The 19608-nt window shown below is 34.1% G+C and overlaps 1 protein-coding gene across 1 annotated transcript in view; it reads right to left on the minus strand.

The window, feature by feature from the left end:
- LOC107096032 overlaps positions 1-19608 on the minus strand; it is a 71181-nt gene that overhangs the window by 11755 nt on the left and 39818 nt on the right. The window contains exons 3-7 of the mRNA XM_015392487.1: positions 9997-10051; positions 5457-5753; positions 4217-4564; positions 3796-4113; positions 3259-3633 (exon numbers count right to left, since the gene is read on the minus strand). Of these exons, the coding sequence (XP_015247973.1) occupies positions 3259-3633; positions 3796-4113; positions 4217-4564; positions 5457-5753; positions 9997-10051 (1393 nt within the window). The remainder of the gene's footprint in view (positions 1-3258; positions 3634-3795; positions 4114-4216; positions 4565-5456; positions 5754-9996; positions 10052-19608) is intronic.

The raw sequence follows: 19608 nt of genomic DNA on the forward strand, positions 1-19608 counted from the left end.
AAACAAAACAGGATATTTCAGTGGAGAATCACATTTTCTGCATCATGAAGAATAATTGTCTGAAATGTTTTATCTGGGCTATTAATATCCTCTGCTCAGACATTAATATTTAAAAGCTACAGTTGCTAAATAAACTGTTGCTCTGAGAATGCCAAAAAATACTCTGATTTATCATAACAATATTGAAATTAAGAATATATTTTGCTTGTAAAGCACATTATTTTCTGATACACTCAAAGAGCTTTATCAAACTTTTAGAATATATATAGAATGTATATATATTTTTGTTGCTCTAACATGGTTAAATAAGGGTATTCCTTGGTCAGTTTATGTCTCTCCTGTATTAACAAATTAATACAACAATACTCAGCTAGATTTTATAACATCTTATGAACAGTCAACATCTGCAATAAAAAGTCCAAAGGAAGCAATAACCTTTTAGAAGAAATGTCTGATATCTTACAGGGATTTAGAAGCATTTTAAGGTAATATTTTATGGTAAAATTTAAACTTTGATACAATACTGGAATAATCAGCAAATGCTCTCTACACATGATTCAAACTTAACTTTTAATAAAAAAAAAATAAATGTAATTAATAATAAATTAAATTTCGTAAATAAATACATAAAAGACATAAAGCAGCCACCAGAATGGCTTCTTACTTAATTATGAGCATTAATAAGCTTTACTTTTTATTATAATGACATATTAAATTATTTCCTTGACCAAAATATAACAAAAATTTACCTAAATTATAAACAATTGTGTTAGTGCCTCTCTGGTCTCTGATGTTGTATAATTAATAATTAAGGGACAAAAAACCCATCAGATAGATTTTAAAATATAGAATCTAAAAGGTCTGCTTTAGTAATATCTAAAATGTATAAACACTGAATCAAAATTCAGTCACTACTACTGCACATATCGTGCATCAAAGCAATTAAAATGATTGGATTTTTTTTATTCTGAAGACTTGTGAACAAAAAAATAAAACAAAACAGGATATTTCAGTGGAGAATCACATTTTCTGCATCATGAAGAATAATTGTCTGAAATGTTTTATCTGGGCTATTTATATCCTCTGCTCAGACATTAATATTTAAAAGCTATAGTTGCTAAATAAACTGTAGCTCTGAGAATGCCAAAAAATACTCTGATTTATCATAACAATATTGAAATTAAGAATATATTTTGCTTGTAAAGCACTTTATTTTTTGATACACTCAAAGAGCTTTATCAAACTTTTAGAATATATATAGAATGTATATATATTTTTGTTGCTCTAACATGGTTAAATAAGGGAATTCCTTGGTCAGTTTATGTCTCTCCTGTATTAACAAATTAATACAACAATACTCAGCTAGATTTTATAACATCTAATGAACAGTCAACATCAGAAATAAAAAGTCCAAAGCAATAACCTTTTAGAATAAATGTCTGATATCTTACAGGGATTTAAAAGCATTTTAAGGTAATAATTTATGGTGAAATTTTAACTTTCATACAATACTGGAATAATCAACATTAATCTGCACATGATTAAAACTTAATTTTAATAAATAAATACATTCAATTAATATATATTAAATTTCTAAAATAAATACATAAAAACACATAAAGCAGTCACTGGAATGGCTTCTTACTTAAATATGAGCATTAATGATTTCTAAATTATTCTGATGTAATTCAGTCAGATTTAAATATAACATGTAAATAGAAAATCTAAATCTAAATCGTTTATCCTCTATTATCTGTCATTATGTATGTCCTGTATTATAACCCCAGTAATACATATATATATATATATATATAATCCATATCCTAACTTTCCTGTATAATCTGTATATAGTTTTCATATTTATATATTGTATAGCCTTACAATTGCTTTCTGTTTATATATACTATTTTTAGTCAATACATACATACATTTCTGTGCAAATGTAAACAAATATTTATATCCAGTATGGCTCCTCTGGATAGCTGCAAACTACATTTTGTTGCTTTTTACTTATGACAGTGTACAATAAAGTTGAATTCTCTTCTGTTCTGTTCTATTTTATTCTTTTCTAAAAGGAAACCAGAAATAAGTAGAAATCCGTGGCAAAGCCTGTATATTATATTCTGCTCTGTTTTTTTTGTTTTTTTTATATTTGAACATATATAAATCAAACACTAATGTTAGCATACTACTGCCGGATGTGTGTAATCTAATATAAAAACATTTGTAGTGATCATAATTCGCTGCAGCTTGAAAACATGGCGGCTAGAAACCAAATTTATCCAAGGATGTTACTAGTCTCTCCACCAAAGGCTTTGTTGAAACCCACTGTACTTTTTTGTCACTTTCATTTGATTTCAAGTTTTTATCTCATCAATTGACATTTGTGCCAACACAGACTTAACATGTTACCTTAATTGCAGTGGTTCCAATGGAGAACACCAGGGCGAGGAGGAAGAGAAGGATAAAGGTGATAGCTGTGTTAGTCATGTCATCTTCCTCTACTTCAATGATTCCGCTGTAGGTGTTTACTTCAGTCACGACGTCTGGTTTTGGTGCACAGTTAGAAATGACAAGTAAGTGCATTGTGCTGCTATGTTGTGAGGTCCATACTTGTTGTTTTAGAGTTTTTCAGTAACATATAAAGTTGCAAATATCATAAAATTATATGAAATATATAAACTGTTGCTGTTCCTTCAAAGCTTTAGTAAAATAGTGTGGCTTAAAGTATTTAACTAGTATTACAGAAATTAAATGGGTATCATTATGATACTGACTTGCTTGTGAAAAACCCTATCATCAGAGTTTATGAGTCATCTAACTTTCTTGGGGTGCAAGACCCAGTAGATGAAACACAGGCACAAGAGGACATATGACAGAAACGCAGACAGTTCTAGCCATGTAAATAAATGTTGCTGAGGTAATAGCAGTCTAGTATGTAGTTAAAAGCCTTCGTAAATATTAGAGCACAACTAATTAAAATGTGAATATGAATAACTCCTTATTTAGGTTGCATAAAGACAAGACTTAACCTAAAACCCAATATAAACATTCAGTTTCAAATACGAGTCAAGTACACACAAAGTACGAGCGACAAACATCAACACAGTTGGCGGACATTTTTTTTTATTTTGATTTTTTAATTTGCACTAAAAACACACAAACTGAGTTCAAAAATCACAAGCAACAACAACAACAAAAAAAAAAAAAACGAAGCAGAAGACGCACAGACACTAGTCAACATCTACTAGGCCTTGCACTTTTCAGGGACGTTCATGCTGAGGTTGACCACGTTGGTGTTTTTAAAGGTTCTGTATCCAATAGATCTGACAATAGATCTGGCTGGCTTAGCAAGTGACTCATGTTGAACAGCACAGCTATACACCACATCAGTCTGCTCCCATTCCTCTGTTGTGAGGACCAACTGGCTGTAAACAGAGAAGGATCCGTCGACTTCCACAGGTTCTGTGGTATTGAATGAATATATTGTGTTTGCCTCATCATCAACAAGCCAAGCCACATAAACCTCCTGAGGATAGAAGCCTTTCACATAGCAAGTCAGGATCACTGTTTTTTCTCTAGGTTGTTCTACTGGGGGCAACATAAACACTGATGGACGCTTCATTTCCTTTCCTGCAAGCATGAGAAAAGAATTAGGATCTGGATGACAAATTAAATTAGCACATAAAATAAGTGAAACACTTATGTTCCTGAAAAGATTGCTCACATAAAGTATTTACTGTGAGAAGCAGATATACTTTAAATATAGGTAAAGATTATGAGAAGTTTGCTTACCATTATTATTTCTGTTATACTCTTTCCTTAATGGTTCAATCCAATCCTTGTTCTGGATTTCACAGGTATAAGTTTCCCCCTTGCGCCATTCATCATAGGTGATTTCAGTCTCAGCTTCATATGTTCTTGATCCTAAAGTCCGGTTTGTGCCTACAAGTTTTGTGTTGTCGTTCGTTTTCTCCCAGAAAATGGTCTCAAATCTGCCCCTTTTAAATTTGGCTTGACATATTAATTTTCCTTGTCCTTTCTCAAACATGTCTTGCAATGTTGGGGGTATGATGGTTACATCCACATCTGCTTCAAGACAACCCTCAGTCGCTAAGAGATAAAAAAAAAGAAAAAAAAAAAGATGATAATTATTGAACAAATGCATAAAACAGGAAAAATAAATAAGTCCAATAAAAAACAGCATTGTACTTACCACCTGTACATTCCTTGTGGGACACAGTTGCATTTCTGTAGACTGGAGTGTTATTTTCACCTTTTCCCTTAAAAATACATGTTATCTTTGTGTCTTGAAGCACTTCAGTGGTTTTCAGTGTGAGCAGACTTCCAACACTGTACAGAATAGTTCCGTTTGTGTCATTTCTTCCCTGAGCCGATGTGTTGACCTCATCTATCCTCTCGCTGATGTCTTTATCATCTTTCTTCCATGTGATCTCATACTTATTTGGTGTAAAATCTTTGGCAAAGCAGGAGAAGTAAGCCTCCTCTTTGTCCTCATCAACGGAGGAACACACTTTAAGAGTCGGAGCCTGAAAAACCTCCTCTGAAAGACAAACAAATACACATATATGTATGCAGAAGCAAGGAAAAAAAATCTATATATATGCAGAAGCCCCGAGAAAGTGCTGCTTGGTTCATATAATCAGTTCTTTTAACAAAGTCCTACGACAACATGCATCATATTTACGCAGCTATAAGTATGTCATCTACCAGGGGCATAAGTGTTTTTAAAATTGGCCTTAATGCACTCCAAAGAGACACTCACTTCTGCATATACATTGACTGGCAAGCACAGACTAATATTGATATCAGTGAGGGTGTTAATCAACAGACAGAAAAAAAGACACAGACAGAAGTCTTCAAACATGTAGGACTGTTTAGGAACAAAAAAGCAGAAGGTGCATATGTAGACTATTATAGAACAAGAAAAGGTGTTAGTGATGAAAAAAAACAGTCAGATACTGAAAATACTGTTGGCTTTACCTTATTGTTCCATCTAGGTTATATATTATATATTACTATATATCAATAAAGACATTTAAAAGCAGTTCCCCCATTTAAGCATTTCTAAGATCAAATTTTCATCTATCTAAACTTAAAAGAAATTTTGTCACTTAGTTTCCTCAACATAACATTTAGATAAATCTTCTCCAGATATGTGTAATGATAGGATATTAATATATAGCTAAATTAATCCAGATATTTAATACTTTAATGACTACAAACAGAATAAAATCAAAACTTAAGATTGAAAACTGATTATAGCTGTTGAATATCCATAACCAGTGAGATTACTAAAGTTTTACAGTTTGTTAGAAAATGAAACTTTTTCTAGTAAAAGAAAAAAAATTCAATCTATGTGAAATATAGCTTAAAATAATACCAAAGGTATTTAAAACAATATTATAAATGATTTTGGTTTATAAAATTCTTACTTGGTTTGACCATTGAAGCATGTTGTTGTCCTGCAGCGTGATTTGCGACACATTTGAAGGAATTATTTGCTTCCCAGTCCTGTCTTCTTACTTGGACCTGACTAATTCCGACGTATTCACTGCCCTTCTGTATTGAAGGATACTGGATGAAGTTGTCCAAATTAGTATTGCCTTGTTGCCAGGAAAAAGTAATGGAAGGGGGGTTGAAACCAGTGGCAAGGCAGCCGAGGGTGACCATGTCGCTGCCCCCGGAGCCACAAGGAATCAGCGGGAACACAGTTGGAGCATGCTGAGTGGCTGAAAAAGAAAAAGCAAAAGCTTATTATAAGCATCAATATTTAAAATAAACAAAACTTAGGACACAATGATCTTCAACTTGATAAATACAGGACAAGCAAAAGGTTTGATCACTTATAAGTTGTTTTACCGTGTTTTCATTTTGAATACCTTTTTACTTTAAATTCCCATATATATATATATATATATATATATATATATATATATATATGCTCAATTATATAAAGGTAATTCCTTTTTAACAAAATATGTTAGTGCATACACAACCATCAAATTTGCTTAAGACATAGAAAAAAAATTTAAATTTTAGACATCATCAATTTTAAAACCCTCTCAGTCTTACCTGAAGAAGCTGTAACCAAAATACCTTTTGCAAAAGCAATATTGAGTTATCAACGTAACTGTTTCAAATTTCATACAATACATTTTTCTTATTGATATAAAACACCAAAACATGCTAAGAAATTATGTTAAGTTGAACAAAAGGAAAAACAAAAACTTTTTTTCAGATTTTGAAAGGTCAATCTCATCCTTATTCACAAATGTAAAAATGTGTAATTTCACAGAAATTTAACAAGCAAATATCTATATATTTTTTACCCGTTTTACAAAGACTGATTAATGTTCCAAAACTTTTGCAAAGAATTAAATAAGATTTAATTTATAAGGGTCCATAAACAAAACACAAACCTTTAAGAAATATTCAACACACCAAAAAAATCTGATTAACTCTTTTATATTACAGGGCTAATTTACTATGATGTTGACAAAATCCTTTAATACTAAATCACTATTTGGGGTCAATATTATACATATTAATGGTTTTATTTTAGAGTATTTAACCGGTACTGTAAATACCCTCCAAAATAAATGACAACTCACTTTAAGTCACCACTCAATAATTTCTATAATATAAATATATTATTAGAAAATTTAACCAAATGAAGAAATTACACCTCTTACGAACGATTTTTACATAAGAACCTTTTTTTATAAAGACATTTTCTATTGAGTTTTTTTCTAAACTAATTAAGAGCCTACAACATATTTAAATTAAAAATGTCCATCAAGTGACAAAATACAAAGTTAGGTTCTAAAACATTCTTTTGATAATCATCAAAAAGCATTTTCATACCTGAAGTGACGGTGACTGTTGTCCCTTTTCCCCAATAGTCAAACGCTTCATAGTAACACTGTGACTAATCGGACTGACTTCTTAACATTAAAAGTCGAATTTACGGATTGTGAACTCAAGCTTGTAACACCATAGCGTTTTTACTTTTACATTAAATCAATTTAAAAAATTTAAATTAGAGTAAATGTTATCAGGTATACCAATATCAAATTTAAGGGCATCGGTATATTACAATAAATATCTTTCCAAAGTTCACTTTTAAACATCACAAACGAATTACATAATTTAAGCAAGAAAAAAAAGAAAATGAATTTGAATTCATTTAGATATTTAATCCTTTAGAATTCTGTCCAACTTAATTTACTATTTAGATACAATTTAATTTCATACCTGAGGTTACGGTGACTGTTGTTCCTTTGCCCCAGTAGTCAAAGGCAGCGTTGCACAGTAATGAATCTCTTTAACTCTTGTACATAAAAAGTTCCAAATAATAGTCTAGAATTTCCAATTGTTTAAAACCTAAATATTTGCATTATTTTTTGTAATCCTGTTTTTAGAATGCTATAAAGCAACGAGTGAATTAACATTACTGATTTCAGAAAAGTTCATTTTGATAATATTGTTGAATATTACAAAAATAACAGTTATTTACGATCTTTAAATAAAACCCAACTGAGCCATTCGAAAATTTTTCTTGAAATCATTTTTAAATCATTTTCCCATTCCAATATTTAAGAAGCGCTTGTTTCTACCTATTGAATTAAGTCACAAGTCTTTATATTAACCAGCCCTAATGTCACAGTTGAGGGACAAAATATGACAAAAACTATTTTAAATGAAAATCTACTTTGCCGATTAGAAACAGTTGAATTTCCTACCTGAAGTGACGGTGACTGTGGTTCCTTTTCCCCAATAGTCAAAAGCTTCATAGTAACACTGTGACTAATCAGACTGACTTCTTAACATTAAAAGTCGAATTTACCGATTGTGAACTCAAGCTTGTAACACCATAGCGTTTTTACTGTTACATTAAATCAATTTAAACAATTTAAAATAGAGTAAATGTTATCAGATATACCAATATCCAATTTAAGGACATCGGTATATTAAAACAAATATCTTTTCAAAGTTCCCTTTTAGACATCACAAACAAATTACATAATTTAAGCATGAAAAAAAAAGAAAATCTATCTGAATTAATTTAGAAATATAATCCTGTAGAACTCTGTCCAACTTAATTTACTATTTAGATACAATTTAATTTCATACCTGAGGTTACGGTGACTGTCGTTCCTTTTCCCCAATAGTCAAAAGCATCGTAGCACAGTAATGAATCTCTTTAACTCTTGTACATAAAAAGCTCCAAATAATAGTCTAGAATTTCCAATTGTTTAAAACCTAAATTTTTTTTTTTTTTTTTTTTTTTTGTAATCCTGTTTTTAGAATGCTAAAAGGCAATGATTGAATTAACATTACTGGTTTTAGCAAAGTTCATTTTGATGATATTGTTGAATATTACCAAAATAACTTTTCATTACGATTTTTAACAAAAACCCAATTGAGCCATTCGAAAATTTTTTCTGGAAATCACTCTGAAATCATTTTCCCATTCCAATATTTAAGAAGCGCTTGTTTCAGCCTATTGAACTAAGTCACAAGTCTTTACATTAACCAGGCCTAATGTCACAGTTGAGGGACAAAATATGACAAAAATCGATTTTAAATGAAAATCTACTTTGCCGATTAGAAACAGTTTAATTTCCTACCTGAAGTGACAGTGACTGTGGTTCCTTTTCCCCAGTAGTCAAAAGCACCGTAGCACAGTGATCAACCTACTTAAGGCTTAGTATGAAAAGCCTAACAGTCTAATGGTGACCAAAAAATTATTTGACATGTAATCACCTTCAACTTTTTTTTATAAACCAATTAAAAGGTTATTATCTCTAATTACCAACTAAGTCAATATCGCATGTGAAGTATTACTTTTACAGTAAAATGAATTGAGTCCAGACAACTGAGTATTTAGATTTGTAGGTTAAAATGTAAAACTTAACAAAATACAGTAGCATATTTTTAGAGTGACTATTCTTACCTGATGTTACTGTTACAGTCGTTCCTTTCCCCCAGTAGTCAAAAGCCCAGTTGTCACAGTAATACAGTTCACTCAAAGTTGTAACAAAAACCTACCACATTAATACCTACTATGTTAAAGCTGTTTGGTATAAATCTACCCACTTAATGATAATTCACAGGAATTTAACAACCAGAAGATTTTAGTTTTTGTCCACTTTGTCCCTCAACAGTAAAAATACTTCATAGTCTTTCTATATCCAAATTCTCATCGTTGAATTCAACTGAAAATTAACTATTATTTTCAATTTGATTTAAATATCGAAATTAGAAATAAAATATTTTCCTACCTGAGGTGACAGTGACAGTAGTTCCTTGTCCCCAGTAGTCAAAAGCATAGTAGTCACAGTAAAAGAAGACTTAATCTATCCCATACTAAAACTTGTCCAAGGATTTACCTCCACAGACAGGCTTTTTCAATCTTTCTAAAATTCTAATAAAACCTCAGAAACTTTTAAGCGCATGATTATTGCCACCGAAGCTTTAAATAAATCCATAATTTAATAAAGGTCTGGCAGAAACAATTAAAACCTGGCAGGAACAATTGAAACTATCAACTTTCTTACCTCTATTTCAACAAATATTTGCTGAAAATCGTCTGAAAGTTAAAATTGAAAATTAGATTGACCACATAGGATTGACTTACCTGATGTTACTGTAACTGTAGTTCCTTTTCCCCAATAGTCAAAAGCATTGTCACAGTATAATAACTTGATACATTCAACATACAAAAACCACCAAAATGTCGAAATGTACAGTTAAATGTGTCTAAAACATGGTTAACTAAATACCTTAATGATTACAACTTTGGTGGTTTCGCTATTATGATTTGTCTAATTTTTCAGGATTTTAAATGATGTCTGATTTAAGTTCAGTTAAAGTAGAAAAAAAGACATCTATGTTTTCAGGCTAAATAAAAGAAATTCAGAGCATAATTATTTCAATATAGGTATGTCGATGATTAATTTTGTATTTTACCTGATGTGACAGTGACAGTGGTTCCTTGTCCCCAGTAGTCAAAGTAGTTGCCACGGTGACAAATCACAATACCACTTTAGTGCAAAAATATCCTGTTATCTAAAACTTATATGAAAAGATGTTTTTTCACCTGTATCTACCTGTTTTCCACAGTTTTTGCATTTGATAGAGATAATTCACTATTCATAAGGAATAAAGTAATTAACCATGCAGAAAGGAAAATAAATATTAAATTATGTCACTTTAAAACATATAAAGTTAAAACTTACCAGAAGTCACTGTGACTTGTGTTCCTTGCCCCCAGTAGTCAAAGTAGCCATAGCTATCACAGTGGTAAACTTTAGTCTGTTTCTAATACAAATAATCAGTTTGTATGAAAAAAGAACAGAATAAGAATTTCATTTTGTACTATTTCCATCTCCCTAGAGATATTTATTTCCTGTGGTCTGGGTCATATAAAAGGATGCCAGTTTTTTTTCAACTGCTGTTGCATTTACTACCTCTGTGCCTGAGCTTATTGCCAGCCAAAACTTGGTCAGACGTTTCTCACAGCAAAAAAAATTATTCAAGCGATTTAATTTAATATTAAAAAATCATATTTTGTTTCAAAGTGAATTATTCATTTGAAGAGCAGAGAAATAAAGTCATAGAAAAATATTAGACTTGTCATATTCCCCTTAATTTCTTTTTTTAAAGATACACTAACTGAGAAACACCTTAAATAAATGAAGGGCGCTTTTCTGCAAATAGAGTGCTGTTGAGAGAAAAAAATAATTTACTCTACAATTATCTTAATCTTAATCCATCTCTTTTTGGCTGAAATACAGTCTCACATTGTATCCTTCATCCTACCAAACTTTACACTTTGCACAATGCACTTCTACTGAGAATCCCCAATCCCAGACCCATCAATCATATTGCCGGACGGAGTCATGTAATTTGTCACTTGGGAGAATGGTTCTCCACTTAGACTTGATTGTTGTGGTGGCAAGCTTTATATGATGACACTTTGGATAGCACTTGCGGATCTTGGCCTTTGAATCAACTGATTGGCCATAAAAAAACTATTCCATTAAACCATCTATAAGCTGTTTGATCTTATTTGATATGACATAATATTTGTTCCACCTACCTGAGTGTATCCTATGTACAGCATTTAAACTTACAATCCGTTGCTCATAATCTATCTGCCGTGCTCTCAACTCTGATATCTCTGCTCTGCCACCTGTGCTCTTGCTTCAGTCCTTTTCTTTACATGCTCAACAATGTTTGTGTGTAAGTTTGACTTCATCTTGACTTATCTGGTGCGACAGTGGCATCGGGTGTAGGAGTTTGCCCCAAAATTAAAGGGTTGACAGTTCAAGCTCTGGCTTTCAGTGTTGTTGTGTCTTTGGGCAAGACAAACTTCCCCTGCATTGTCTACTGATGGTGGTCAGAGTGGCGCCAGTGTATGGCAGCCTAGCTTTTGTCAGTGAGCCCCACCCAGCTGTGGCTACAATGTAGCTTGCCACCATCAGTGTGTGCGTAAATAGGTGAATGACTAAATGTAGTGTTAAGCGCTTTGGTCAAGTCTCCTAACATGAAAAAGCGCTATAAGTACAGGCCATTTATCTCTGCAAGTTATCATTGTTTAATTGTATGTAAATGAATCACGTCATTTTTCACAAATCCCGCTGCTTGGTTTTCTAATCTCTGCCACTGTAGGAGAAGTATTTTGATTTAAAGGCAGAATTTCCTGGAATTAAGCTGAGTGCATAGAGACAAAGTCAAGCATGCAGAGAATAGTTGTTCAGTGAGTAAAGAAAAAGAGTGAAGCACAAAGACAGCTGATGAAGGAGAGTTTGTCAGAGTTGAGCTGATTGTGACAGAAAGGTTTCGAATGAGGTGGTGTGATTTTAAATGCTGCACTGCAGAATCAATATCAGTATCAAGTCAGTAGCACAGAAAATGCAGCATAGTCTGGAGTACTTAGGAGCAATTTGACTTGTTTTATATCCTATTTCCAGTACAACGCTAAAAGTCACTTTCCTCAGAGCATACCATTCTGTCACAAATATTTGTAGAAACAGTCTGTATGCCGAGATCCCAACCCCTGGGATCTGATTTCAACCTTTTAAAATTCTTATATGCTTACTTTTTTCAATTAAGCCATGAAGAGAACTACAGATTTTTATATTTGTCTGACACAAGAGAAAAGGTTTTGCACATTTTTCTCTTTGTCCAACAGTGTTCTTTGGAAGGGCAGGGTGGGTGACTGCCCATACATACACTGTACAACTGGGGATTAATCAAGTTGAGATAAATTATGGGAATGGGGCTGTTGTCAGGATCTTTGCGCTGATACCTGGTCTGATTACTTATTTCATTCACCTGCTTATATCCTCCCAGTTCTCATCACCGTTCATCTGATCCACCTGCTTCAGTCTCTATTTAACCAGCCTTCAGACCAGTCATCAGTGCCAGATTATTTCGAGCCCCTGGTGAGAAGTTTTCACGCATTCCTGTGTTTCTGATTGCCTTTTCTGACCTGTCTGCCTCTCGTCCTCTGAGTCTGCCTGTCCCCGATCTGATCTATTTCTGACCTGTCTTCGGACTCCTGCTGGATCTCTGCATGTCTATGTACCGAACCAGGAACTACCAATCACGTCACAGGCACTGGCTTTTGCTTGGCCCTTTGGATTATCATGCCGACCTTCCTCAGTTTGGTTCTAATCTCCTGCCTGTCCTCCAACAAAGATACATCAGCATCTAGGACTCTGGGCAGCGCCCGCACTTGTGTTGGCAGCCGACCGGCTGAAGCAACCTCACCTTCTGGGCTCGGACTGAACTATAAGACGCAATTGCACACTGCTCCCGCATTCTCAGTGCAAAGGAAATTCAACATAATCTCTAAATCATTTAGACCAATACCATTTTTTTAGTATAGTTTTGAATCCGCATATCATCATCTTTTAACTGAAAACCAACAAGAAAATACGAGAAACATTTTTTGCCTCCAAATTTGGTTACAAAATATAAAAAAATGGACAACAGTAAATTTTGCTTGCCATAGATTTGCTTGCCATAGATCTACTAAATTAAATATATATATCAAAATAAATAGTGATTAAAATCCTATTATTTTTATTTCACTTTAAACTCCTATAGACTCCCATCTTTATCTCATCTCATGATGAATGACATCCTGCTGGATGTGCCAGCTGGCTTTACTGAATATCAGCTGTTCTGATGTTTTTTGTTCCTTTTTGCTAAATTCAAGTACATGATGATGTAAAATGTAAACGGGGTCAATTTGCACATTCTCAGATATGGTGGCTGCAGCAATTACTGTAGATGTGAGGAGCTGAAGCAGATCTCACAGCTTGTGGATATCTGTGCTACATTTCAAGCCTCCAGTGCTAATTGTGAAAGAAGATTTTGTTTAATAAATCAAATCAAACCAGAAATTAGAAATTGTCTTGAAATTGCATATTTCTTCATATTCTGTTAACCTTTATTTATTTTTTATGGATATCAATCATTAAGTGGTTATGCTGTTATATAATTTATGTAAGCAGAAACTCTAAACAACAGTGTATTTAAATATATTACTGACAAAGAGTTACTGTTATAAAACGGGGCAAATGGATCCAGAATTCAGGCGAGAAAAACAGTGGGAAGTTTCAAAATGTTTAATGACAAAGGACAAAACTGAAACAGAACAGAAAAAAGGCTGCTGTGGATCTGCAGACATGCAGCGGCTGTGGGGGGAGGCGGGGTAACACCCATCACTGGCACTCTGGTTGTGGGAGAAACACAGGTAACTGACCACGATAATCTGACCAAAGATGATTATCCGTGTGGGTCACTTACCTGGTTTAACAGTTCAGTTCATCCTCTTGGGTGAGGCAGGATCCAGTGGATGGACTGCCAACTAGATGCAGCTCTGAGCTGTCAGTGTGTCCCAGATGCTGCAACCCCAGAGAGCAGGCAGGAGACTGATCCAGTTCAGGGAAACTGCTCAGAACAGGATAGTTCTGAGATCTAGGAATCCCTAGCCCTACCAGGGGTTCCGATCCGAACAAGAACTGACAGATCCAGGGTTCCAGGAATCCACGGAGTGCCCATGCAGGTTCAGAGTTTGATGAGCCCAGCAACGAGATCCGACTGACCCACTCAGATGGAGACAGGCAGGCCCAGTGGTTGAGAGGAACAGACCAGGAGAAACTGCAGAACTTTAAACTGGCACCATGCAGCAGTCAGGATCACAGGACTTAAGACTGACTCTGCCGCACGCCAAGCCAACCATGACCAGAATGGGCTCAGTGGAGAGGAGTCAGGAAGCGATTGGGAGACAGGAGACAAACACTAAAACCCTTTCGACACACAGGCCCCCCAAGAGCCATGACTTGAACCACAGACACGACTCACGAAACATAAAACACATCGGACAAACATGAATAACGATCTGGCCCTGATAGCTTAGTGGAACGGTATATAAAGCAGAAGGAGCAGATTGATAAGATGACTGATAGAGAGCAGGGAGGGTACGGCAGGTAAATGAAGTGAGTAATTAGATCAGCTACTGTGATGCTATCATGACAGTTACAGGAATTAAACTGTATCACAAGCTTCAGCACAATTACTTTGTGCAAAATGTGAATTTTTTAATGCGAACAAAAAGCTCTCTCTGGAAGGTATAACATCTAACTTCATTAAGAGCAGGACCTCCTGGCGAAAACACGACTCTTACATATAGCATACTACATATCTCATGAATTTTTTTTCTCTTTTTTAATTTGGCGAAATCCCAAATTAAAAGTAAAATAATGGAAATTGCTGCTGCAATGCTTTATTATTTCAATATGCAATGTTACTTACTTTGAACCCGGGTTTATAACAACTCTGATTTTGGTGTGTAGCCTCAGTCTGCACATGTGACACTGCTTACAGTTAGTGTGCCTCCTGTTTCTCTGGCCTGGATCCCAGATTACCCACTTGTCTAGCCCTTCTTGAAATCTCTGCCCTGTGTATTGTTTCCCTCCTCACTACAATGTTCCCCAGCTAGCCTCCAGCACTGTCAGGATGTGGATCAGTCAATCAGTGATCTGAATCATCAAAATGATTAGCACAATATTCCGGCATCTGAGGAGGTTGATGGCTTTCATCTATTGTACCTTCAACATCACTGAGTTATTCCAGGCCACTAACAATTCCAGTCACGTCTTGTTTCCCAAACAACAGTTTAAATTCTTCTATTATACTTATTCCTCGGGTTGCTTGAATTATCAGCTCTCCAGATTCTGTCCAGGCATTGCACAGGCAGGTCTTAAAGTCCTTAATGCCAGAATTACATGTGAGGAAACTGTTAAAGCAAAGTTTTGGTTTTTATTTTTGTTTTGTTTCTAAAAACAGCAAAAGTCCAGGGCCCGACGGAATTGATGATAAGTTTTATAAATAACTTAAACTAAAATTGAGTCCTTATCTACATAACGGATATAATAAGGAATAAAGGGAAAGTTTCTTGCCACCAACAATACAAATTAAATTAATAATTGTCACTTCTAAAAAGAGATAAGATCTGGAATAAGTGGCTTCATAGGGATAGACTTCATTTTTAAATTCAAATCAAAATAGCTTGACTAAAATATGAGCAAAAAAGCTTAATACAAAAACAGGGAACCTGCGAACTCTGATGATACTGGGAATGTGATATTTACTAATTTGTTTAGATAAAAAAGACCAAATAAGGTGACCTTTATTTTAAATAAATGATATTTGACTTTTGTATTACCTGGCATGCAAGGGAACTTTATAGAGATTTGTGAATTGAAAATCTCCAGAAAAAACTGCTTGCCAGTAGCCACCAGATTTATGTTTCGGTAGACATATTTTGGACCAATGAAATGCAGTGATGTGTATGACATTAACACATCAACTAGAAGTGGAAGGCCAAAGCAAAATGACATGGCTGCATCGCTTTTGGTTGGAATACCCTCAATTTCTTTTTGAAAAACGGGCAAAAGGACATTTTGGCTAGGGTTTGATTCCTGTGTTAACTCCGTGAAACAAATTAAGAATGTGATTTCAGCTGCTATGGCCGCTGTGATTGGCTGAAAACAGTACAGGCATGACATGTTTTTTGACTGAAGTTGTCTTTGGACTCAAGTCTTTGAAATCCCTATGTCTCTTTTGTTATGCTCCTTATTGTTTCAATTCACAGTTGTTATATCTAGCCTATGACTCTCTTTAGCCATGTCATTATAGTGGAAGGGGAGCATCAGCTGAGTTTCTGTTGCTAACATCTTTATTTTCTCCTTTTATAGTTGGTACTTTTGGCTCTGTCCTTCAATGCTTAACTTAAGACTCTTGGTGCTTTTCCTCTTTGCCACAGTAAAGGTTCTGTACCAGGGGAGGATAGCCAGTTTACAGGTAAATCACTGAGAAGTTAGTCACTTGCAGATGCTTTGCTTGTATATATTTTCACACCCTTCTGGGCCTGAGTATAATGCCGCCTTCATGTGTTATTTTATCTATAGTAAATACCAAAAATCGACATTAAAATTGCACTTGAACACCCAGTCATGTTGACACTTTCACTGGAAGCTGAAGAAATGATATGATAGCCAAGTTGCTGAGATGAGGTAAACTTTGACCTTTAAACAGAGCAACAGAGCAGCGGAAACAATACTCTAGTGAGTACTGCATTGTTAAATGTTCTTTCCCATTTAGTTTGGAGCCTTTACAATTCAGTGACATACACTTAAGAAAACACATATTTTCCTTTTAACATGTCATATTTAAAATGACTGTTATCATTTGATTTGATCAAATTCTCACTAACAGTCAGTTGATGGATTTGATGCATCCTCTTCTTCTGTAGTAGATAAATTAGGAAGTCTAGAACAGTCTCCTCTACCACAACATAAGCAGTTGAATACAATTGGAAGGTAATTTTCACTTTACAAATGGAAGATGTCATATTTACCATATGCTGGTAACGATTCTCAGTCATCCAGATCATAGTCATTCCAAAAAAGTTAAAGCTGCGCCGCTTTGTTTTTAAAAGAGATAAATAAAAAAATATAACCACGGATGTCTGGGGGACAGTGATTTGCCTACATGTTATGAATGCTGACTTACCATAGATGATAAACTATGAACAGTTTAGTTTGTGCCTTCAACTTTTTCGCCCATAGGAAGACGTTACTTGGATATAACCTAAAGGAATATCTTCAGAACAGCTCCGAATTGCACAAGACTCATATGGGTGAGTAGAACATTATGTAATAACGTAAAATCAAGGGCCAGATGTAAAAAAAACTGCATTCCCCTTTATAAAAACAAGTCTTTATCATACACCGCAAAGCAGCAGAAGACATATGAAACAGCCATGTAAGCTAGAGCAACTCTTTGATAGAGCAAAACACTGATTCTCTGACCAAATGTTGCTTTTCAACGTGCAAGTTTAACTAATACAATTGACTGCCACTTAACCATAAGAGTGCTTAGATAATAAATAATGGTAGTTTGCCTTTTGACCTAAGCATTGATGGTTCAAAGCCCAGCTACACCTTTCAGTGTTGTTGTGTCCTTGGGCAAGACACTTCACCCACATTGACTACTGATGGTGCCTGTGTATGGCAACTTCACTTCTGTGAGTGAACCCCAAGACAGATGTGGCAGTGTGTGTGAATGGGTGAATGATTGAATGTAGTTAGGAGCAGTTTGGTCAAGTCTCCTGACTTGGAAAAGCACTATAGAAGTACAGGCCATTTAAATTATGGATTTTGTTAAGTGACCAAAAAACTTGATGAATCGAAATTTACTCTACTATTATTTAAAAGTTGCAGCTATTGTGAAATTACTAAAATAATGTAATATCAACCCTTAGCAACTTCACTTTTAAATGGAATAATTAATTTTATTCCAGCAAAAAGCCTGAAGACAACTCTTTAATTGAAACTGAATAGTTTAAGTAACATATTTTTTTTCAGTTTAAAGAGACTTTATAAAAAAAAAAGTACAACTAAGTTTGAAAAACTATGAGATAAGCTTTTGTTTTGAAAATGTATCACCATGCTTAATATGCACAAGTAATTTTTTTTTTTTTTGCCTTGGGGTACGGCTTTGTTTTTAAGGTTTAGCTGCTTTAGTTTAAAGTTTCAGTTTCTTTGTGAAATGTGGAAGCACCTGTTGTGGTGAAACACTGTTTCCTCTCTGTTACATAAATATCCCACATTAAGGATGTTACCAACCACAAGTCTATGATGTGCATAATGTAAAAAAAGATCAGTTCCAAGGAGGGATAACATACCCAAAAAATTGCTGCCGGTTTATATGACGGAACCAGAGGGCAATTGAAATAGAATAAAGTTCACCGGTAATTCAAAAGTATCTTCGCAAATAACCAAAATAACATATTTTTGTCCACTTATCAGGTAGCATTCCTTTACTTTCAGGGAGTATTACAATGTGAGGGGGGGTAATCTTTGAGTAACTCTAAGGGTCATTTAAAAAAACAAAAATCAAGAACCACGTGGATCTAGAGACTATAATCAGTCTCTCGATCCAGAAAATCAAAGAAAGAATGTGAAGGAAAAGAAAGGCCTTTTGCTTACACGTAGCTTGGAGCAGGTTTTTGTTCAACCATATATCACTGTGGCTGCTATCCCACACCGTTAATCGTAGCCATTCAAAAACCTTTCTGAGGTCTAATAAGTGTCAAAGTCATTTACTTCAATTATTTTATTCATTCAGCTGATTCCTTTACAAAGCTGTAAATTAAATTTAAAAATTTTCTGCTTTTGGATTGATAAAAAAAAAAAAAAGTTAGGAAGAATTGACCCATGATTTATAAAATATTAAATTTATGTAACTAAAGCCTCCTTCAAATACAAAGAGGTTTTGTTAAGAAGATATGTCACTGAGCAAAAACTTACCCAGCAAACTGACACAATCCATGGCTCTTTGATAAGAGTTTAGTTTGCTTGAGTCATAGATTGTAAAATGCCACAATGAGCTTAATTAAGGTTGATGATTATTCTTTCTGATTTTCTTACTCTAAATGAATGAAAAATATCATGGCAAGCTTTTTGTAGCTTTTTTTTCAGGAAAAAAAGGAAATTAGTGCAGTACCAGAGCTTAGCACTTCAATCTATATAACTTTAATCAATATGTCATGAAAATCATCCCTAGTTTGTAATTTGTCTACTACTCTCAAACATATAAATTAATTGTATCATAAAACTATTTACGTATCCTACCGTTATGATGACTTATATGAGATGTTCCTGTCCAAAAATATCAAACAAACAAGAAAAAAGCAAAAAAAAGTTTATTTAAAAATTCTTTTGCACAAAAAAGAGAAATAAACATTGTTCTCGAGTAAAACACAGTTCTATATTATTATTAGAGAAATGTCATTCAGTTTTTCATAACCTCTGAATAATGGTGGACTAAGGAGTCTTTATAGAGGATTTGGTATTGGTATTTCACATGGTGGTAGCCATTATTTCACACAATGATTGACAGTCACACAAAATCATTTGGCTCCTCCGATTGTCATTGTCGCTCTTCATCAACATCCTTACCGTGTCTTGTAATGTGGATATTTGTAATTTTTAATGAATG

Source organism: Cyprinodon variegatus, unplaced genomic scaffold (assembly GCF_000732505.1).
Source record: "Cyprinodon variegatus isolate N-32 unplaced genomic scaffold, C_variegatus-1.0 Scaffold594, whole genome shotgun sequence".
NCBI lineage: Eukaryota > Metazoa > Chordata > Actinopteri > Cyprinodontiformes > Cyprinodontidae > Cyprinodon > Cyprinodon variegatus.